At 35.2% G+C, this 24,450-nt stretch overlaps 2 protein-coding genes and 1 non-coding gene across 3 annotated transcripts; 2 read left to right on the top strand and 1 right to left on the bottom strand.

Annotated features, from left to right (window-relative positions):
• Nucleotides 1-15,232: 15,232 nt before the first annotated feature.
• LOC113355928 lies at nt 15,233-16,702 on the top strand. Its single transcript, XM_026598913.1, has 3 exons — nt 15,233-15,665; nt 15,896-16,053; nt 16,228-16,702. The coding sequence occupies exons 1-3, from the start codon at nt 15,480-15,482 to the stop codon at nt 16,421-16,423; spliced, it is 540 nt and encodes a 179-aa protein (XP_026454698.1). The 5' UTR covers nt 15,233-15,479; the 3' UTR covers nt 16,424-16,702.
• Nucleotides 15,703-15,802, bottom strand: LOC113362333. The gene has a single exon (XR_003365703.1). It is a non-coding gene; the product is annotated as a U6 spliceosomal RNA (small nuclear RNA).
• A 1,946-nt stretch (nt 16,703-18,648) lies between the features above and the next one.
• Nucleotides 18,649-23,412, top strand: LOC113355927 (CWF19-like protein 2). The gene is made up of 10 exons (XM_026598912.1): nt 18,649-18,667; nt 18,775-18,849; nt 18,942-19,251; nt 19,334-19,467; nt 19,987-20,190; nt 20,315-20,878; nt 21,682-21,758; nt 21,923-22,274; nt 22,356-22,568; nt 22,855-23,412. Exons 2-10 carry the CDS (start codon nt 18,805-18,807, stop codon nt 23,185-23,187), a joined length of 2,232 nt encoding a protein of 743 aa, XP_026454697.1. The 5' UTR covers nt 18,649-18,667; nt 18,775-18,804; the 3' UTR covers nt 23,188-23,412.
• Nucleotides 23,413-24,450: the final 1,038 nt, after the last annotated feature.

Genomic DNA, 24,450 nt, shown 5'->3' with positions numbered 1-24,450 from the left:
CTGCTATGAAATTTGTTTCTATACCCAATCCTCTTGATTCTGCATATATATATTCTCCATTCTCTCCTTTACATACAAATCCCATACCTGCTGCTTTTGGATTTCCTCTATAAGCACCATCACAACAGATGAGTATCTGATTTACTTCAGGTAGACAAAATCTCAGCTCAACAATCTTCTGGATCTTTATTGGTTGCTTCGTAATCTCAATTTTTTTGAAAATCATGTAGTCATAACTACAATCCCACATGAAATTCCTTATTCTCAATCACAGTCTTTAACATACTGTTTTATTCTCAGCTTTATACTAACCAAACTCCTTCTTTCATCTTCAAAACATATCATATTCCTTAAAAACCAAATTTCCATCATTGTTATTGAAGCATCCAGAATCCACACTTCTTACTCTTCACCACTTTTACGCTTTGCAAATTTCATTACATCTTCATAGGATTTAGGATTGCAGAAAAGAAAGATTCTTCCCAACCATTCCCAGATCAGCTGACTAAAATTACATTTCCACAATATATGCTCAATACTGTCTGTATCTTTGCCACAAATATAGCACTTTGATGCCAAGTTGAAACCTTTACCTTGCATTTTCTCATCAGTTGCACAGACTCCTTGGACTATTTTCCATATGTTATTGGATGTAGCACTGGGTTCCACACATGTCTAGCCCAATCAACTTTATTGTACTTCTTCCTTATCAATTCAGCAGCAGAGGATACAGTAAATTCACCAGACAAAGTACCTACCCAGATTCTTCTATCCTCTTGGCCTGAAATCACTGGTAATTCCTCCACCTTAATATAATTTAACATTCTCTGAGGGATCAACCATTCACCATTATCAATTAGGTCTGCTACCTTTATGTTAGCATTTTGCTTCATATATTCATCTTCAGCAAATAGATCTTTCAGAGGCTTATCCTTGATCCAAGAGTCATTCCACACAGAAATTTGTGTATCATTACATGTAAACCATCTTGTATGTTGTTGTACTTCTTCAATGACCCATTTCTACCCAGGCCATATAGAAGACTTCTTGTAGCTTGTAATCCATTCTCCAGTCACTTTTGTGTACTTTGCTCTCATAAATCTTGCCCATTCTGCTTCAGAAATTTGAATTTTCCATACCAATTTCATTAATAATGACTTGTTCACAACTTCAGGTCTTCTTATTCCAAGGCCTCCTTCCTGGTGAACATGTTTTTCCCATTTCAGGGTTACACATTTTCTCTCATATGGGTCACCAGTCCATATAAAATTCCTTATCAACTTTTCACAAATTTTACCACACTTCAGGGCCACTTATATACTGACATATTATAGATTGGAACGCTACTTAATATGGATTTAACAAGAGTTATTCTATCCATAAAAGAGAGCATTTTACCAATCCAATTTGCCAATCTATTTTGTAACATTTCTACTACACCCCAAACTGTAGTTGACTTCACACTCCCTGGTTTCAGAATAACTCCAAGATATTTGTCAGGTAAACTAGATATATTCATTTGAATCTCAGTATCTATTTGTTGCTTCCTTATCTCAGTTACTCCACCTATAAACAATTTACTTTTTTGTTGATTTATCACTTGACCAGAAGATAGTTGATAATCTTTTAAAAGTTTCATAACTGTTTGTATATTTCTTTTATGTCCATTAAAGAACAAAAAAACATCATCTGCAAATAAAATATGAGTTGGCTGCACACCTCTGTAGTTGACCATGAGAATAATCTTTCTTTCTGCAACCATTTTAGTAATATTTCTGCTCAAAACATTTTCAGAAATCACAAACAAAATGGGTGACAATGGATCACCTTTCCTCAATCCCCTGCTAACTTCAAAAAAACAAACAGGACCACCATTAACTAGCACAGAGATTCTAGCTGATGTGAAAAGTTGATGGATCCAGTTAACACATCTTTGAGAAAACCCAAATTTCTTCATTACTTCAAAAAGAAACTCCCAGCTCAGAGAGTCATATGCTTGAGTAATATCCAGTTTTAAGCCTATATTACCACCTCTCCTTTTAGTATCCAATTCATTAATCATTTCATAAGCCAGCACAACCTTGTTCTTGTATACATATACCTTTTATGAAAGCAACTTGTTGAACAGATACAATTTTATCCAGCATTCCATACATTCTTGTTGTCATGATCTTGGTAAAAATTTTAAAACAGAAATTGCTGAGTCCAATGGGTCTGAACTGATTTGGCTTTCTGGCACATTTTGCCTTTGGCAGAAGAAATAAGAAACTAGAATTTAAACCTCTTGGTATAAACCCTTTTCTCCAACTGAATTGAATGGAATTTATCAGATCTTCAACAATTATCTCCCAAGCAAATCCATAGAAAAACCTGGAAAGCCATCTGTCACAGGAGCACTATCTGCACTGAGTGAAAAAACAACATCTTTTATTTCTTGAGCTGAAGGGACACCTTCCAGCATGTTGTTATCTTCTAATGTAACTACTTCAGGTGTGGCATCAAAAATTCCATCAGCAAAAGTTACATTTTTAAACTTAAACTTCTCTTCAAAATGTTGTTCTAGAAAATGTGCAACTTGATATTGATCAGTAATTATTGATCCATTATTATCCTCCAACTCAATTATAGCATTTACAGCTTGTCTAATCTTAATTGAAGTATGGAAAAAACTTGTATTAGCAGCACGCTCTTTTAACCACTTCTCTCTAGATTTTTGTTGTAAAATGGAATAAAGTTGTTGAGTGAATATTTCTTGCTTCCCTATGGCCACTACCAAATTATTTAATAAAATAATATCACTAGGATTCTGGTCTGACATTGTAGTTGCATTACAAACCTCCTCCTCTGCCTTTGCCAATTTTACGCTAACATTACCAAAAACATTCCAGTTCCAATCCTTAATTTTTATCTTCATTATCTTCAACTTCTGCATAAAAAAAAACACTGGATTTCCTCTTACTTCTTCAGCCCATAATTCTTTAATCAGTCTCTTGAAATCTTCATGTTCTAACCATACTTTAAGCATTCTGAATGGAACATTTTTAGGTTTTGGAACAGTAACACAAGCTCCTAGTAATGGGCTGTGATCTGAAACACTTCTCACTCCAACTTTATAGTTCCATACAGGATACTTGTCAATCCATTTTAGGTTAAATAAAGCTCTATCCAAAGTGCAAACTATCCTTTTATTACCAGCTCTATTATTACACCATGTAAACTGTAAACCTGATTTTGGAGCCTGCATTAGATTACAAACATTCAAAGCTTCATGAAAATCCTACATTGCTGCTCTTATAGGTGTTATCCCTCCCTTCTTATCATCCACACTAAGAACTGTATTAAAATCACCAATTAATAACCATGGTAGATCCAAATTACTCATTTTCTCCAATTCCCTCCATAATTCTTTTCTATCAGCAGTAAGGGAAGCAGCATGAATACCAGAGACTAAAACTCTACCCACATTTACTGTTATCACTTGATTAGTAATTGAAACAACAGAAGGCTCAGTTATTGAAGCACTCCAAAAAATCCAAATATTACATTTTCTCTCATATGTAGAATTATGTATTAACTTGTGATGCATTCCAGGTAATATTAAACTCTTACAATCCCTTGAATTCCATTTGATTTTTGGTTCCACCACCCAAACTAAAGTAGGACTAAACTGATTAACTAAACTCATTAGTTTCTCTAGGTCTCCTTAAGCCTCTGACATTAAGGAAGAGTGTCTTCATTTAGAAATAGAAGATTGAGAAGATACATGACTTCTCATTCATTTTTTTCTCTTTTACTAAATTCAAAGCAGTATTCTGTTTTCTTGTAGTAATCAAACTAATAGGTTTAGGCTTTATAATCTTCTTTACTAATTCCTTTACAGACATCTCCTTTTCAGTTTCCACAATGACAGGATTAACAACTGAGGAGCTACTTGATGCAACATCCAATAATTTGTTCACACTAATAGGAGGAAAATCTTCATTTATCAAGTTTTGAAGTATATAAAATTTACCTGAATTTTGACTTCCACGTCAGTATGTTGAACAAGAGAATTCTCCACAAGAGTAATAATGACATCAACTATTTCATCGTCACTAAAGATATTATTAACTTCATTCTTTGAAATGTTTGTAGTTGGGGTGTTACAGATATCAAAACCAATAGGTTGATTTGTTGTTCTTTATTTAATCCTCCAAACCTTTTTAGGAATAGCATAATTATTATCATTTTCTTCAACTTCTTTTGCTTCTTGTTTTCTCAACACCCTACAGTAACCAAGTGACCTACAACCTTACAATGACTGCAAAATTTAGGTAACTTAGGAATCTGTACCTCTTGTTCAAAACTTCCATATTTAGAATTAACAACAATTTGATGAGGAACAGTTCTTGCTAAATCCACCTCAACTAAAACACTGGCATAGTAGCCTACTTCTATTTTAAGAGTAGGATCATCAACTTTAATGGATCTACCAATTGCATCACCCATAGACATAAGCATTTTCTCATTCCAATACTCAACACCCAAACCAGGGAAATTAACCCAAACAAAAGCTGTAGTAGGTTTTTGAGCAGCAGGATTAAAATTAGATTCCCATAATCTCAGTTTAAGCACCTGAGAGTTTACCATCCAATACCCATTCCAAATATACTTCATATCAATTTCATTCTCAAGCTTGATGACGAAAAAACCTTTACCAAGGGGAATTAATTGAATTTACCTGTAACTATCCACTGTTTTCTTAGTTCTTCTTCAGCAGTTGAAAATTTCATCTTAATAAAATCCAATCTTCCAATTAAACTAAATTTCCATTCATTAATACTCTCATCTAAATCTTCATCTGGTACATATAACGAAGGAATTTTATATTGATTTTCAGAATCAGAATTCATCTTTTGTTGATTTGAAGTGAAACTAAAATTACTTGTATCTAAACTCGATCCAGAATTCATTCTGTTCGATTTTTTTTATTGAATATTAAGAAAACCAGATCCACCAGAAATCTTCATCTATTTCAACTTTTAATGAAAACTGTCTGAATTAAAGACTGCTAACTAATTCCCGAAGAAAATTTTAACTTCAATCATTAGATCTATAAGAAGTCTACCTGAATTAATGTTGTAGTTTCTCGAAAATTGAAGAAAAAACGAAGAAAAAATTTGACTGAGTCGATCGCCGATTTGCAGAGCTCCGAGTCAGCCGGTTTGAAATTTTAACTGGTGGCTAATATGATTGAGCTGGGAATTAATCGAGAAAATGATTTGAAAAATGTACAAAGAAGTATTTGTGTTCTCACATTAATTTGTGGCCCATCCTTTTGTTTCCCCCATCAGGTTAAAACTCTTAACTTCTCATCCACTTAATTCTTGTTCTTCTTCACCTCAATTCTTCTCCATTTATTATTCAGTCTTGTGTCATTGTGGTTGAATTTATACTAACATATCAAAATATATGCCATGAAGATCGACATCTTGAATTTGCAGAAATATTAGAGACATTAAATGTGGATATATTTAGAGCATTTAAGCAGGCACGTGTATTAGCTGACATTGTTCCATTTAGTTCGTTAGTAGATGTCGTTTGCAAGAATGGTATGTAATTTCTATCACTTTCTCTGTTATTTTAATGCATGTATCCGTTGTGACTCTTTTGAACATGCTTATGTGTTGTGGGAGGAATTAAGATTGTTTGACTATCAGGTTTACAGAGATTCACACGAACTTCTGATGGGCAACAAAAAAGATGTTTGGATTCAAACTCAATATTTACGCAATAAATCCAAACGAATTCCCTCCTACACAACATATACCTTTTATAATATAACTGACATACTATGGTGTTTCATACGGGAACAAGTTGACCAATTTGAAGGTAAAGTGGGGAATTTAGTGGTAGTTATTAACATGGTTAACACCACTACCACCACTAATGATATGTCTTTTGTGTTTGATCGCGATAAATTTAAACATGATTCTTGTTTTATTATGATCTCTAAAGCTATAATTTTTGTTATTGATCGTGCTCAACCATTAAAAGTGGAATCTACATTTTCTACAGAGAAAAAGACCTCATAATATGTGATGACAACTCAGGGATGAGTTTTTCTCAAGAGGAGGACTGATGTAGGACATCTATCCTATATTTAGAAGTTATAGTTATTTCCTTGTTTAATATTTCTTTTATTATAATAAAACATATATAAGCAGTCATATGTGATTGTCCCAAAACATGTCTTTTGCTATAATATTAATATTATTATTCCACTCGTATCCCCATCAATCTCCATATTACGTACTTCCTTTATCGTTATATATTAGTAGCAAATATTTTTGCAAGAAGACAGGAAAACAAGGTTCTGTTAGGGGATACGGGGATACCCACATTTAAGATCTTGTCAGAGGATAGGAGCAACCAATATATAGTTTGGATAGACTAATGTAAAAAGAAAAAAATTGGGTATTATAATATTACTGATTCAAAATAATTAAAAAAAATACGAATAAAATAAAGGACCCGGAATATATAAGTTTGTGCGAGTGTGAATTAAAAATCTTTTAAAGTAGAAACTAGGTCTATATTTGCTTGCTAGTTTATATCGTAATTAATATAATCTGCAGAAATTGATACATGTGGGTAGATATTTATTGATAAGTTTCTTGAAAGTACAATCCTTTTTTATACCTTGATTGCATCACCATCACTAATTTCAGTGCCAAGCATCAATCCTTTCCCTTTGTTGGATTGATGATCCGCGACAAAAATTTCTTCCCTGAACACCCATTTGAACCTTTACTTCCTCTTTGGATACTTTTTTCTTTAAATATTTTTAATGTGTCTCAAAAGATTGTTATAGTGTTCAGCATGTTTGAATCTATCGTAAGGCTTTGAACCATTAAGCACGTTAATGATAACTCATTATCGTCTCTATCCTTAAGAACCAGACACTTTTTAGGATCCACATTTTTAATCATCTTAGAATAAGCGAACATTTACATACACTTTGTTGACTTTCATTCTCAAGGGTCCGTAGCACAGTCGAATCCATAGAGCACAGGTTTTCCTTTACATTTCCTTACAATGTCTGAAGCGTCAAAACTTCCAATCAATTCACCACTCTTTTCCGGCTCCTCGAGACCCTCTTTCACGTGAGCATTTCCCTTCCTTAAGTATGTTTCAGGGTTTTCTATCTCATGATCAATATAATGACCATCACAATACTCTATAGCAAGCTCAGACATCTTACTAACTAACGTTTTTCACGAGCTTCTTTTCCAATTTGAAACTGTAAAACCATAGATCACTTTTTTCTCACTTGTTAATATGGATATCCCCTTTTGCTTACTTGTTAATATGATGATATCCTGTAAAACCTTAGCTCCCTCACTTGTTAGTATGAATCATATAATCTGCTAAACTTAGATCTCCTCATTTGAGAAAAAGAACAAAAAAACAGAAAAGAGGGATTCATACGGCAAGTTATTACAATTTATGGATGGATAAGTTTATTTATCTTCGAGGGTAATTGTTTTGAAAGTTTTAATATGAATTTTATAATATGCCAAAACGTATGGTGACAACTAAATTCTGGTTGTATTAGCTAACTTAGATAACTTAGCTAACTTGATATGAGTTTAGAGCACCTCCAATTTTTATTTTTATTTTTAAAATTATTAGAGGTGCTCTAAAACTCTATGTTTTAATAAAAGAAAATATAATAATAGATGGAAGAAAAAAATTCAATAAAACCAAGGTTAGGCGTAGGTAGTAACATTTGGGTTTTATTCAATAAATACTTCCATGGAATTGTAAAGATTTAAAATGAGTCTTGAAAACTAATAACTTTACGAGAGTTTTGCATACTTGAAAAATATTGCAGAGTTATACAACATCTTCTTTCTTTAATAACATGCAATGAATAATAATAATAAATTTATTATTATTACACATTTGTATATAACAATTAAAATTAAAAAGTGTTTAATCATATCATAAAAATTTTATGCATGTAAGAAATATGTTTTATAGATTGTACATTTCTGAAATAAAATAAAAGAGAATAATAAATATTTTAAAAAGGTGTTGGTGCTAGGTGCCAACCAAAGGTCGATATGAGTTATGATGTAACTTCAAGTTAATCCACAAGATTGAAAGAATTAATTAGTGACCAGGGATGAGATAAATCCCTATTACCAGAATAATAAATTTTTAAATTTTTTTTTTTCTGGAAATCTTGTTTCATCAAGGAAAATATATACATAAAATCGCTCAAAGTCTTGAAAATAGGAAAGTATGCAAAGTCTTTGAATTTTCAAGTTTACAACGAATAACACAAACTCTAGAAGACCTTTTACAATCTATAACCAGTAACATAAACTTTGAAAAACATTTGAAAAGTATACAACCAATAATACAATATTTTGGAAATCCACTAAATTAGAAATTACTAGAAGTATTTACTGAGTAAAATCTCATTAATATATGGATAAGAGAAAAACAGGGGATAACATGGAAGGAGAACTGCAAAGAGGAAAACAAAAGATGAACAAAAATAGTGGTGTTGGAAGAAATAATAATCATACTTCTCACATCAATCGTGAAATTAAAGCTAGGAATTATACATTATATGGTGGTGGTGGTGTTCTTGGTGATATTTTTTTGAATGACATACTGAGTAGACTTCCCGTGAGATCAATTCACTATGTAAATATTGGAGATCAATAATCCAACATAATCAACTTTATTGATCTATACAATACACGATCACAAGCACGTCAATATAATATTCTCAAGAATGATAATAACACCATTATCACCACCCTATTTATGTCTCCAATTAAGATTTATGGTGGCAAACATTTTATTAGAGCCTTAAATGAAATGGTGACATGATCAATCGACACCAATGAAAAAGGTGAAACAAATATGAGGATGATATATTCTCGCATGATAACTAAGGCGGATCATCATAAGGTGTCTCTGTGCTTCATTTTATACAGAGTAATATAACTCTCTCTGTTAGAAGCAGAAAAGACCCACTCGAGCTTGTCTCGTTTTATCACATGCTAATCCTAGAACATGTACATGGTTTGGTATGCTTTGTCAATCTTGAAAATTATGCTTCTGTTATGATATACAATCTCAACACCAGAGACAAGATTTCATGGATTATAACATGAACAAGAACAAGTATATTACCCAAGAATATCTTTGTTGACCAAAAACAAAGACACCAAGGACAACCACTAGATATGTAACAAACGACATCTATCTACACATGTATGTTTGGGCTCTGATTGGATTCAACGACTAAGGAACCCAAAGTTTTATGCATACATCAGATAGTACAAGGGAACTTATCGGGGTGGTTGGGGGTGGGGGGATATCCAGTCTAGGAAATTAGTTCAAATTATGATAATTATCATTATACTTATTGCGAGGTCACGACGATAGAAGGCGAGAGTACCTGGAGAAAGATTGATGATGATTCAATCCCACCAAACATGGTATAATGAACGTGATAAATGTGTACGTACATGTAAATGGTTCGAAATACTGGATGTATTACAAGTATGAAAGTGAGTTGCACTTACATAGAAAAAGTGATGTCATAATGGCCTCTAATGTCGGAAGTAAGATGTTCAGAGCGATAATCCCAACTTTTATCGTTGATGACCTCTTCCGTTTAGATTGGGATGAAATAAAATATAAATGGACTAATAAATTACTAGATGTTGATGGATATATAGCTATACTAAATATTGAGGAAGATAATTATAGAGAAAGATATTGAAATGACGAGGGTACGAAGTAAACCACAATCTTTTCGATATCAACCTATAAGCCTGATGCCTTGCATGATCTAATATAGGCATAGAATGTCAAAAGATAGAAAACCACAATGTATACACTTGGTATATAGTATTGGTTCGAAACCGAAGACAACTGTAGGGATCAATCCAAATGTTTGGGATTTACGTACAAGTACAATTACTTTAATTATTAATGAGGAAACTGCAAATGAAAAAATAATAATCCGAGACCTAGTTCAGTTTTGAATACTCTCAGAGTTAAGATGCTATATAAAGAACACTACTAACTTCGTATAGTTGAGACCAAGTAAACTACCCATAATTACCTAGTTACCTCAGTATCCTTGCGCCTATAACCAATATGGACAATGCACGTGAATCCTAAGATATAGTTAACTATCTTCAGTTGCTTCAGCCTTTGTGAAGACTTCAAGCACTCAACTCTCTTTGATCGTCTTTCAAAGAGTAAATGACCATTCTATTTAGTAACCACTCTTCTTATCTCAAGAACTTAATCAAAAAAATTGCAGTTGAGTTCATAAAGGCTCTTCCATTTAAAATAATAAACTCTTTTGTCAGGTAATATCCACCAAGATTTAGATTAACAAGTTAATTAAATCCAAGTATACAAACTATCATATTCCGATACTGAAGAATATCACCAAATGATGGTTTGCCAATCTAACACGACTAGCAATAATAAGTCTATCAAAGATAAACTAGATCTAGTCGTATCAAGTTTGTGCACGAAGCAAATCACAAAGATACGAAACAAATAAGAAATCGTATTATCTTCAAATCTTCAATCTTCTTCTGTACCTACACAACCAAACTTGATTCCAACTTAGGATCGATCATGCATAAAACGGGATCTGTTAATAATGGATGATCACAAGTCGATGTTAGATCTTAAGATAGATATGAACTCCCGCTAATCTTTTGATCTAGTTTGAGTGATCTTATGTCAGAAGGGAATGTTCTCAAGAATAATCAAACTAGGGGCAATCAAGATTAACAACCGTTAGTCAATCAAATAAATAATCGAAAACTAAAATAACAATATAATTCTAGTTTCCCACTAACGGTACTAGTAGAAGCTTTTTTATCCCAAATAAGTCTTTAAACTAACAGACGTAAGAGATTTTTCCTATTTAGGTTACTCTCCTTCCAAGATAGTATTACACATAATACTATTAGTAGGCTACAACAGTGACTACAAAGATGAAGTGTCTGCCTCATGATAAGTTTGTATGAAGAAAAAACTTCACTATTTATAGACCAAGGTAATTTGGACACCAAGGAATTTCCATAACCGAAAATATTCTCAGGATGTGCAATAAAGCACCTAGATTCGGTTTTGTCTAATTCCAACCAATATCCAACTGTATGACCGAAATCCCTCATAGAAGACTTAATATTAGCTAGCACTTAACTAATATATCTTTCCAGGGATATGTTTTTGCTTGCTGGTAAAACAAAACATATACATTCGAAAATCAAAAAAAGATTCTCAAACATTTCGGTTTGGGATCTCACGTTGAGTATCGAGGAATGTCTTTGAAAAATTAATAAATAAGATCTCATCACATGTTCAAATTACTCATTATGTCGACATCTTAAATTTTCCTATTTTGCAAACCCAGTTTTTGAAATCACACAAACCCTAAAGTGCACGTGACTAAAGAAATCGGTTTTTCATATTGAGATCGGTTCTACCATGACTCCCAATGTTGGTAGGGATCGGTTCTATCTTTCTCCCAATATAGTTAGGATCGGTTCTACCTTGACTCCCAACATAAGTAATGATCGGTTCTACCTTGATTCCTTATATAGGTTAATTAGGAACGGTCCAACCTTAGATCTTCAATGAAAACCGGACTATCAATCCTATTTATTTATTTCAACTACGAAACAAGTTCGTAAGTCTACTTTCTTAAATTCATGTAATTAAACATAGTTTTCTAGGTATGAAATAAACCTAAGTTCACTACACAATCTAGTAATAAGATACAAAGATTATATCGATGCCGCAATTAAGAAGTTCAAAAGATAAGCATTACACTTCATAGATCAATATACCTAAGTTGTAAACAACTTGTATATTCTTCATTGACACTTTGATCATACTGTAATAAAATGATCAAGTCTCTAATACTAGAGGTTCATCTATATAAATTTTCATGTTATGTTTTCAATTAAAACAACTTGAAAGCAATGATATAGCCAAGTCTTGTATTACTAACCTCAATTAAAAGGATGATGTCTTCGCTGATGTAGGAACGTCTTCAGAATCTTCAAAGTAATACTTGTATGTCTCAACATTTCTAGACTTCCTAGTCTAAGCTAACAAAGTTGATTCTAGTAATTCTAATCAAGCGTCTCTTGAGTTTTGATACTAAAATATGACAACCAACCTTGACATACCAACGTTTGGTTGGTTCAACCGAGCAATGCTCTAACATAGATCAATGCATAGAAGGACATCAATGCAGGTAAGGACGTCAATGGATCAACATATGGATTTATAATGCAAACAATAAGGAGATCAACTCCACTGATTTTGGTGCTTGTTGGACTAAAGGGACACTTCCGCTACCATATCGCTGGGAATAAATATTTCGCTATTAAAGCAATTACTGGTAATAAAGTTGATAGTCACAAGATTCTTTTGAAATTTGTGTTCTCTTACATGAAAGAAGTTCGGATCGCTTGAATGTTTTGGTTGTAAAAAGAAGGTAGTCTGTAAAAAACAAGTTGATATGATATCGGATCATACTCGTCTCTATGATATTACAATTTTCTTGGAGACTCCTACACCTGTTCATACCAACAACATATGTTAGTAATAGCACCAAAACTATCAAGTTGGGCAAACAATAATTGTTATTTAATTTAATATATTTTAAGAAAAGTTGTATGAATGAGAAAAGTATACACCAGTTTTTGGATGAAGAAGGTAGGAGAATTTCCTGGCCACTCACAAGACGTTAGTTTTCTATAATACTTGGCTACAATATCTGCCAAAGAATTAAAACTTCTTTTATAATGTTCAACTCTAACAAAAAAAAATCGCAAAAGTGCAACGAAATAATCAACAATTAATAAAGTAAAATTTCTTAGAAGTGCAATATAATAATCAAGAATTACTAAAGTAAAATATCTTAGAACTGAAATATAATCATCAGGAATAATATCACTAAACCACCTTATCTGGATATTTCTATTTTCAGATAATAAATTATTAACATAATACCATTAATGCAAACAACGTTGAGATGTTTATCTATAACCACTTTATTTCTTCTAGTACTATTATACTTTTAGCTTCCTCCAGAGACCTTGCTACCCCTAGAAAGATTTTACTTGAGAGAATAGTATCTTTGTCATTCAAAGCACCACAGTTAATAATAACACAATTTGTAGGAACCTCATTGATGGCGACAACATGTTTAGAATTAACAACTGATATAAGAGATTGAGTATGATTAGACATTAGGTAAGTTTCAGAATTAATAATGAGCTTTATGACAACTTTTACAATAGATTGACGGTTGAGAGACTTATTATGTAAGATTTTGAAGCATTTGTCCCTCCAGATGCACTAGGTGGTAACGAATATAACACCACCCGATCTTTGAATTGACCGCTGCACAATCATTGTCTATCTAGTCTTTAATAGTTATGTTAGAATCTAAGTTTGGATATGTATAATGATTGCAGAGAGTGCAAGTCCCAACGGACTTGGAAAATGGACAATGAAATAAAATATACTTAACAGTTTCCTTACTGCTACTATTGCAGTGCAATAAGAAGTATCCCGATTAACATTGCAATGGGATAGCTTTCTCCTAGATGGGAGGACGTTCTCCATGCACTTCGAAATGAAAAGATAGACTTTTTGGAGAATAGGTGTCGTCCACAAGGCTTTATAATCTTGCACGTTTACAACTTGATGGTTTTGCATGAATTTATTTTCACATGTCAGAAGTTTATAGTCAGATTTTGACAGTGGAAAAACCATTTTTAGTTTGGCTCCGGATAAGTTTGTCATAGCCAGTCAGAGGAATTCTTGTTATTTCATTTTTCAAAGAATCATTTTGGAGTTTCAATCTAAGGCTTACATAACTTTGAACTGTCGATATTAATGTGTTTCAAGTTGTACAGAAAAAAAAAGTTAATTAACATAGAAACAAGCCTTAGAGTGCTTTTTTTTTTTGTAAAGAAACAGGAAAAAGAAAAAACTAACTATCAACTTCTAACCAGAGAGAAGTGATATGAGCAGGAATCTGCTGTTTAGTCCATCTAGAATGGACTTTGTGAGAAAGAGCATATTCAGCTAGAATATGTGCTGCAGAGTTTGCCTTTTCAGGGATAAAACTGACTTCACAATTGCTGAAATAGCTCATGAGCTCTTTAATGTCATCTCTTGTCTTCCAGATTCGTCAAGGGGGTCTTTTCATGGTACCAGTGATGCTGTTAACCACAACTTGACAATCTCCTTCAATAATAAAATCTTTTAGATTAAACCAAACTGCAAGTTCCGTAGCCAAGAGGAAACTATCAGCTTCTGTAATAAGAGGTGAATCTTCCCTGACAAATCTAGTGCTTGCGCCACAGTAAACACCATTATGATCCCTCGCCACAACTGCACTAGCATAAGAACCATTTTTCCAAGTTGCATCAACATTCAGTTTGATCTAAGGTGCCACAGGTGTTTTCCAGCTTTGATTTTCTTCAGGAGCAGTTCTTAGATTTTCTTCAGCTTCAATTTCATTCATGACAGGAGGATTGTAGTATAGGTTGAACCAGAACGAAGCAATTTTTAACCTTAGAGTGTTAAACCAGATTAATTGACGGTAATAATAGGCTAGTGTCAAGTGGGATCTGGAAAGCATGCCACATGTGTTATACCGGAAGTGTGGGCATATTTAACCATAAAATGTACTATTATTTAACAAAACTACACACCTTTAAGTTTTTTTTTTTCAAATTTAAAAACTTCTTATTTAAAGATCTTTTGTTGTGCACTTAATCCCGATCATTTGAAATGATTCCGAATCCTTTATTTTATTTTATTTTATTTTATTTTTCTTGTGCTAATTCCAGTCATTCTTAAACCCGCAATGCTGTTTTCCTATTTGTCTCATTACCATGCATATTTAGATTTTTTTTCTTTTCGATGGAAATGCATATTTAAATTCATTACTCGATTTTTCATAGAGGAATAAAAAACATTTCCTTCTAGGCCGGCCCCAAAGGACGGTTTTCGGGCCGGTAATGGTGGCTAATATGATTGAGCTGGGAATTAATCGCATGAAAATGATTTGAAAAGTATACAGAGCAGTATTTGTATTCTCATATTAATTCGTGGCCCATCCTTTGTCTCCCTCGTCAGGTTAAAGCTTCTCATCCACTTGATTCTTGTTCTGCTTCACTACGATTCTTCTCCACTTATTATTCTCCTCCCACTGCATCTTTTAAGTTCTTGTTAACCATCTCTTCACAACCATATGCATAATTCAACATTTCATTTCATGTCTCTTCTTTAAGATAATTCATCTAAACACTTTGATGGAAGGAGACATGTTTATGGATTTGTATACTGATGATAAGACTAATATGGTCATGTAATTGCACCAAACTCATACATATATTCAAGTGTTAACTGATATGGCCGGAATATTGCCCGGGGTTGAATGTGCTCGAAGAAGACGATTTCATCAAACTGATCCTTATAGTTCAGTAATTGGTACAAATAGTAGTACCTGTCGAACAAGACGCTACTCATTTTGCCTATACACAAGCAGCAGCAATGATACTCATCCCAATTATTCTTCTTCAACCTCCTCTTCACTGGTACTTATAGGATTCTACTTACAAGTTACAACTCAGCTTACTTTTTGTAGATTTGTGTATGTGCATCATCCTTGGGCAGGGACCATGCTAATCTTCTCTTTATAGTCCCAATTGTATTGGAAGGACAACTCACTTGCTTTTTGATTCTATGACTTCTTATTTACTTGTTTATTCAAGTTTTAACAATTAAACTTTATTCAAGTTTTAACAACTAAAACTAAATTTTTCAGAAAAGAAGTATATCAAATCATCAAAAGACTTTGGAACAAGATGAGAAACTTGAAGGTGGTGTCAGAGAAGCAAAAGAAAGATTGCGTGAAAAACTTCGGAGCCGAAGTTATTCATCATCATCCTCGTCAGCATCATTAATTTCAGTACCAAATAAGAGGTGACAACTTAATCTAATGCATAATAGTAGAGCAATAAGAGTTAAAGTTAACTGGAGCCCTTGAACTACTGACTATTTTGCGGGGCTATCGCCCAATTGTTTGTTGGCCTAAAATTTCATTTAGATTATTTCTTAATCTTTTTTCTTTTATCGATTTGATGATTACCAATTCAGGTCTAGTACAACTGAAGGTGATGATATAAGGTTAGTAATTGAAGGTCATTTAGAGAAAAAGGCGGTTGGATCGAAGAAGAAAACTTGCAGTAGTACAACTAAGTATTCACATCTGTCAAGGAGGACATTCATGAGTTGGGCAAAGTTTGGATGGAAATCGTCCAACCAAGAAGTATGTGCAGGTTGTAATTTCTAGTCAGAACTTGATGAACCTTCCGGCCTTGTGCAATCACGATAGCTGCTTGGCACCGTGGCTTGAGACAAATGCTCATTGGCCTTGTTGTAAACTTAGAATATTATAATGGTAATCTTGATTAGTTCTTAATTTAACATAAACTTTCAGTATCATAGAGTCGGCATAGACTTTTCTTTTTCTAAAATCATCAAAGGATATTATGTGATTCAAGTAGAATTGGAAATCAGTATCAATCTTAATCTTGTCTAAAGGAATGCGACCCTACTGATCACTATAAGACATTACAAATGGATTCAATAATTCATGTTATCTTGTTGGACCATGTTATTGACTTGTACGCAATGAAGTCTTAATCTTTTGTGATTTGAGTGCATGGATGGAGCTAGGGAAGTTGTACGACATGGCCAAAATATGGCTCCTAACTTATATTGTGTACTATTCTAGCTCTTCTAGCCTGTAGAAATGGCTCCTAGCGTCCCATGGCCCAACTGTAGATGAAAGATATATGGCAGCTCATACAAACAATGAAACAAGCATCCCAGCAAGGCGGAACCAAGTAGGAACAACTGGGGGTCAGTTGCCCCCACTTGGTTTTGCAAGTTTAACTTGTGTTTTCATTCTTTGCTTGTCTATGCACAGTAAGAAATGTTCTATTTTGCCTCTTCTACCTAATCTTGGCTCCACTACGGGTCCCAACTACCTTTCCTGCGCGCATGAGCAATTTGCATGCAGAGACTCATTGGTGTATGTTACAGGGTTGCTGAAACCACATGACCAATAGCACTGTTAGTTGGTCAAGAGTTGGGCGATGTCATATGCTTACTTACTCAGTTACCCTAGAAGCTTACCAAACCCTTCCTCTCCAAACTCTATATATTCATGGAAATGCTATGTAAGTAGCTCATCGACAATCCATTATATCTAACCAAGTTCTTTTTATATTTTAAAAGTATGACAATGCATCCACCACCACCTCCTCCGCACCCATCGCATCCACATCCGCATCCACCCCCTCCTGGTCCTCGCCCTCCACCACCAGCGCCACCAACAGTAGGTCCTCCTCCACCTCCAGCACCACATACTAGTTTTGGTTCTCCTCCACCACCGCCACATCTTTGTTTTGCACCACCACGTCGTCACTGAAATGACCAAAAAGAAGTTGATTAATGATCATTATATATGCTGCATGTTATCAATAAATAAATAGTACTCTGTGTCCTGGGATTATAACCAAACATATCTAAGAGTACGAGTGCATCCATTATGTTGTTCCAAACATCATCTGATTTTTATCGATATCTTATGCATGCATGATGATGTTAAGTGATTATGTACTCTTTCTGTGTGCATGTGTCTATAATCTATGTACATTTATTTGATGAATTTTATTGGTATTCTATAAGATATGATGATGTTGGGTACACAGTTGACCTTTAAACCAAAAGATCTTTTTGTGTTCAAGCTAAGAGATGATCAGTGAAAAATTACTAAACCTGGGTAGCTTTCGCAGAGACACCTTGAGTTTCATGGGTTGTGTACATGTTCCCATTTCAAGGCCAATCAAGGGCTTGCGCCATCTTAATTACTTTAGCCTGCAACTGCAATCCAAGGCCAAAAGTCATTGCCATGCGCCTGTTTTGTTAGACTTTCTGACATCACATGGCGTTTTAAGTTGGCCGTAAAATCATATAAAATCAGTGAGAGCCGGCCAGCTCTCACATCTCACGACCAAAATTCCCTTCTAAAGCCTATGCGTGGCTGCCCTGATTTACCTGTAATATTTACTTAACGACCCTTAGGTACGCCTATTTTCACCAGACGTTCTTTTTTAACAGCCGGCCAACCGACACTAATACTGTACAAAGCAAAAACGTTAAAAGACTTCAAAACATACCATACCGTAGTATGTTGTTATCGGGAGGGAAGAAACAGATTCGAGGAGGGAACAAATCTCAGATTCTATAAATAAAATCCGGGTCAAAGTAATAGTCAAAGTTTCGTCTCCTTTCCTCTCTCTCTGTGAGCGGGCAGCGATTATATCCGTGCCCTAAATCTCAAAACCAGGAAGGATCCTAATCGCTGGTAAATGTTTGATTGTTTGTTTGATTTCTAATACTTTAAACCCCAAGAATCATTGAATGTTTTTAGGTTTCTTAGATAACCCTAAATTTGAATTCGACCTGTGTTTTTCTCACCGAAAATTACTGATTTTAGCCGTATTTTGTTTTTCGATATCGGTTGACGGTATGCAATCTTGTTCAATTTTTTGTTTAGAAATCTGTAAGTGACATTATAGAAATTAAAGTCCCACAACAGGAACTAATGGCTTTTTAGTTTGTTTCCTGCTACAGATTTTGTTCTTAGCTGATTATCGATTAAAAATGCTATCAGGGATCAAGTTTATTCCACGGGATCAACTTAAAACTGTAAGTATGATGTTTCTGAGCTAGAAGTTTAAACAAATTTTCTGTTCTTGAGGAGTTTATAGTTATACTAATGTTTCTTCAAATATTAACAGGATTTGAGTTCATCTTCTGTAGTGGAAGAGAGGAGAAAATCTAGTAATAAGAAGGTGAAACGTAGGAGAAAGAAGAAGCATCAAGAGTATTCATCTGGGTCTTCATCTGGTAGTGAGAGTAGTGATTCTGATGTTGACATAAAGAGACACCGGAGTAGAGGCAAAAACAAGAAATCCTCCAAAAAGAGGAAAAATAGGCATTCTACTAGCAGTTCAGATTCAGAAAGTGAAGAGGAGGGTAGAAGGCGGAAGCATGAATCTAGGAAGAAGGAAAGAGGGCATAGATCTGAGGCACAGGAAGGCGTATCAGGTACGTTGTGTGTGTGTGTTGTGTAGTCCTGATCTGAAGTATTTTGAACTTGAAATTGTATTTATTTGCTTATTTTTGGTAGATTCTGTTCCTCGCGATGTAAATGAACTTGCACGGAAGGAGGCGGGATTGGACTGGATGCTAAAGCCTAAATATGATCCACAAAAGATATCTGTCCAAACTACTGATTTACCGGAGGAACCTCAAGTCGAAGAGGTAAGGCCTCAATTGATTTTGAAATTGAAGAAAACTTTCACCTTCCAAATTTTAAGTTTACTACAATATTGTATTTTATCCTGTCACTTAGTTTAGCAGATGCAATTCATGGTTTAGTATTGCTAATGTGTCTAGTAACCTAGTAGGAGTAGTATATTGTAAACATTGTAATATGTTAGATATTGGAGCTGCGTAAACATTCACGAGTCATAATTTAGTTTCAAAAACGTTATATACAAGTGATTTGATGGGGTAGACAAGTGATTTTTGCTGGCAGATGCTATATATTATTTTTCATGGGGAAGAATTCATGTTTTGATGCATACACAGTATGGGGAAGTGGTTGGTGTTGTTATGCTTAAAAATAGGTTCATTTTGAACTTATTACACCATGCTCGTGGCTTACAGCCTGTGGCTCATGGCCCTTCATGTCTGACAAGCCACTTTCTGGTGTCACATTTGTTGCTTTTGCACACTTGATGTGATTTTCCTGTACGTTAACGGGTTATGTTTTATCAGGTAAAGAAACCAAATCCTAGAGAATTGAATCCATACTATAAGAATGATGGTGGTGGGTTCCCTGAAGATGAAGTCCAAACGAAGGTTCATGCGAGCCAACTTCCATCTTCTTCAGTTGTTGGAGATGGTGGTGCAAGCTGGCGGTTGAAAGCCTTGAAGCGTGCACAAGAGCAAGCTGCTCGCGATGGCCGAAAGCTTGAGGAGGTACCACTTATTCCCCTTCTCTGTGTCTACCAAAACAAACAAACTTTTTATGATCATGAACCTACATTTTTAATTTCTAAGCAGTTTTAGTTCTTTGCCGTCTAACAATCATACTTTACATTAGGTTGTTGAAGAACGTTGGGGTTCCTTAGGTCAACTTGACGTTTCTGCAGCAGCTCGTGCTGCTCCTAATCGTGCTCATTTGCATGCGATAAGAAATAGACAGAGGACGAATGAATCTGTTTCAGACGACAAAGTTAATGTGGATGGAAAAAGTGTAAACGATGGGAAGCGGGGTTACTTAAAAGATGTATCTGTCCGACGACCTGAAATGAGAGAACCTAAAGTTCCTGATTCACTGTCTTGGAGAAAGAGGAAAGGTGCTGTGATGTCTACGGAGACTGCTCAGGTCATCTCTGCTGCAGCTTCCAGCCTGAACAAGTTTGCAAACGATGGGAGCTTTTTGCGTCAACTTGCTGCTAATCAAAAGAAAGAGGATGATGGTCCTAGTTGCTCCCCCAGAGATATGGAGACTGTAAACATGGAAGTAAGTATGGGTTCAGCAGGGGTGGGCAAACCTAGTGAGGAGAGTGCATCTGGCAAACAAGAGTTAAGTGCGAATCAGTTGGCAGCTAGGGCTATGCAGCTTAGAATGAAAGGAAAGCATGACGAAGCTGACAAACTTATGGTAAGATACCAGTCTACATCTGCATATTATTTTCTTGGCGGTTTTTCTCTATTTATGTTAAACGCGGGGTCCAGCAGTTCATTGTCATAACTTACGATGGACAAGTATTATGAATAACCTAATGTGACAACTCAGATTGAAACTTAGAAATTTGAATTCGAATGCCTATAACCATGATTCTCTACGACGGGGTGGAACAAAATAGAAAACCAAACATTTATAAGACCTTCTCACAAACCCATAGTACAATATGACCCTCAAGTTTGATGGCTTGTGTAGGGGAGCCTACATTTCCAGCTAGCATAGTGCTAGTCTGTAAACAAAGAGTCTCTAACGATACTATCACAGTGCCACTTAAGGAAATGAACCCAGCGAGAGGTGATTAAATTAATGTTTGATAAGGTTTTCTGGGACAACTGTAAGAGGAAACTAAGGCTGTCAATAAATGGTATGGAGAAGTTGAAATTTGTGGAGTGAACAAAAAGCCTAGGGTAGGATCTTGTTTTAGTAGTTTGTTAAGGTCGCTAGAAGGATTGTTTTGTGTTGGCTGTAGTGGCCGAAAAAATATTATTTAGTGCTAGTGTAGGATCTCTTGGGTTTGGCAATTGACACATATAATTAATGCATAGTATGTGGTGGGGGACACTATCTTCTGCCAGGCGCTTCCTTTTTCTCTTCTTGTTTATATTTATATTGTATTAATTATACGGAACAACATAGGACATTATTCTTGTTCCTTTATCTTAATTTTTCATCTATTTTGTAAGTATTTGTCGTTAATCTCTATGCTTCTTCATATGCAGAAAGAGGTAGAGATCATGAAGATGAAGGATAGTGAGTCAAAGCCAGCCGGGCATGGAGCTAAGGGAAGTGCAACCAGGTTAGTGTTAGCTTTATGGATTTATGTATATGTAGTTTGCAAGAAATTTAAACAGATACTTCGTTGGTCTATGGTTCTTTAGTGGAATAGCTCTGCTTCCTGGGCTTTGTGACTATTCTGCATCTTGGCCCTTTTGATACTGACGAAAAACCTTTCGCTTGCAGGCATGTCTTACACAAACTATCTCTCCGAGAAAAGGAAAAAGTGGAGGATGCTGATATGAATTTAGCTCAGACTATTGTGCACAATAAGCAGTATGGCCGGGAAGATGATGAGTATGATTTTGAGGTTGGTCCAAATCAAAAGCGAAATAAGAAAAAAGTAGCAGTGCCAGAACGAAACAAAAATGTCGAAATTGCTAGTCGGATAATGACTCAGCAAGAGCGCTGTCAATTTTGCTTTGAAAACGCAACAAGGCCAAAACATCTTGTTGTTGCAATAGCAAATTTCACTTATTTGATGTTACCACAATGGCAGCCTGTCGTGCAAGGCCATTGCTACATTTTACCTATGCAGGTGAGCTAATCTAATCCTTTGTTGCTGTGTTCTTCTGTTAATCTTCACACAATAGAGGCCTGACATCTTGTCCATTTCCAGCATGAAGCAGCCACTAGAAATATTGACAACAATGTGTGGGATGAAATTCGCAACTTCAAGAAATGCCTCATCATGATGTTTGGAAAGCAAGATCAAGATGTGCTGTTCCTTGAAACTGTGATGGACATCGCAAAGCAACGGCGGCATTGCTTGGTCGAATGTATTCCTTTACCCCGACAAATTGCAAAGCAGGCCCCTTTGTATTTTAAAAAGGTCAGTACATCTTTCCATAGCTTGATGTAGTCTAGTAATGATAATATCCTAACAGTCTTGCACTTTTTATCTTTCTTATTTGGCTACAATATGAAGGAAATTTCCAGCCGAGGATATGACTTAGTAATTTACCACGAGCTTCCACCAATAGTTTTCAGATGTGACCGTAACAAACCACTGCATAATAAATGTAGATTTTGTTATGCTCATAACTCTTTGCCATTTGTTATGCTAATAACTCCGTTGCTGGTTTTGAGTTTTCTGAACGCGGATTCTAATTTGACAGGCAATAGATGAAGCAGAGGATGAGTGGAGCCAACACAATGCAAAAAAGCTGATCGACACAAGCAAGAAAGGATTACGTGGTTCAATCCCAAAGGACTTCCCTTATTTCCATGTCGAATTTGGTCTAGATAAGGGTTTTGTCCATATAATAGACGATGAAAGCCAGTTTAAGAGCAACATTGGTATAAATGTCATTAGAGGCATGCTTCAGTTACCTGAGGAGGACATGTACCGGCGGCGTCAGAAGAACGATTCAATAGAATCTCAGAAACAAGCTGTAGGACTCTTTGTCAAAGAGTGGGAACCGTTTGATTGGACGAAGCAACTTGGTTAGGACTTGGGACTTTGTAATCGTATTAGCACATTACAGTTGCCAAGTGTAAATCTCAACCATTAAATTTATGTCTTTTGAAGAATACATAAATATTTATTTAAGAAATGAAAGTGGAAAAGAAGCTTGAAAACTAGTTTCAGTTGCTTTCTTCAGATTTGTAAGACCATTGCCTGTGAGAACTGTATGAGATGCAATATAAAAATGTTACTTTTCTTGACTAAAATATATACAAACTGTGAGCTCACGTAACAAGCTGCAAAGATGTACATATACGAAGTCTGGAGTCTGGACTATAGATAGAACCAATGACGAACTAAAACTTGTTTGGTATAAGTTTACACAGAAAATCAGTGAAAGCATCACTGCAGATGAAACCAAAACCAAGCCAGTGTAGATCGTCGTAAGCCTGGACAATAATCCTTGCCAATTGTTGAGAATGTTTCTCTCACAAGTTCCCTCACAAATGAGCAATCTTCAAGGTTAACTAGGAATGGACCGTAAGTATAAAGCCCATAGCTTACATTAACTGCTGGTCATACGGCCAACTGTCGCCCAAACCTGCACACATAACTCTGTTAAACCTGTATGAGATGCGATATAAAAAACATGTTTGTGTTACTAGATGTCATAGATTATCGAGTCTTCGTGGTAACATGTGAGGAATGGGTACTTAAACTGTCGATAACTAATGATTTTTACTGCCGTTGACCGTTTTCCAGGGGTTAAATGTTGTACCGCCGTCATTGAGATACGAATTTGGTAGTTTCATGGTTTTCAAGTCCTTGAACCCTTGCGAAGTTCATCCTTGGAGCATTATAGATTTTGAGATACCCTTCATAACTCACGACCGAAGCAACAGCCCACGAGCACTCTACAACAGATATGGAAGGGCAGGCCTTTGTTCTACTTGTTTTCTAAACTTAAACATCCCTTTACCATTTTGACTCTGCAACCGAGACCAAAAACGGAATGGATCGGAGTTGGTTGTTTGCCGGCAGCCAATCATGGGTGCTTAAACTGCTTAATGATCATGACAACCAATGAATAGGATTTTTCCATAAACAAAAAACCATGTGCAGTTGCGTTAGACCTCACACACGTCCGAAAACAAACTGTTGTCTTTACAGGCATGAAACTACGTACTTATATCTTGAAAGCTTTAGCATATTGTCCCATGCCGTCTCCATCTCGACTTCATAGTTTTCTTTGTCTTTTCTTATCGAAAATAGAGTAAACTATCCATTAGAACTAGGATTCCAAATC

Source organism: Papaver somniferum, chromosome 3, assembly GCF_003573695.1.
Source record: "Papaver somniferum cultivar HN1 chromosome 3, ASM357369v1, whole genome shotgun sequence".
Classification (NCBI taxonomy): Eukaryota; Viridiplantae; Streptophyta; class Magnoliopsida; order Ranunculales; family Papaveraceae; genus Papaver; species Papaver somniferum.
This window is presented reverse-complemented; position numbering and strand designations above follow the sequence as displayed.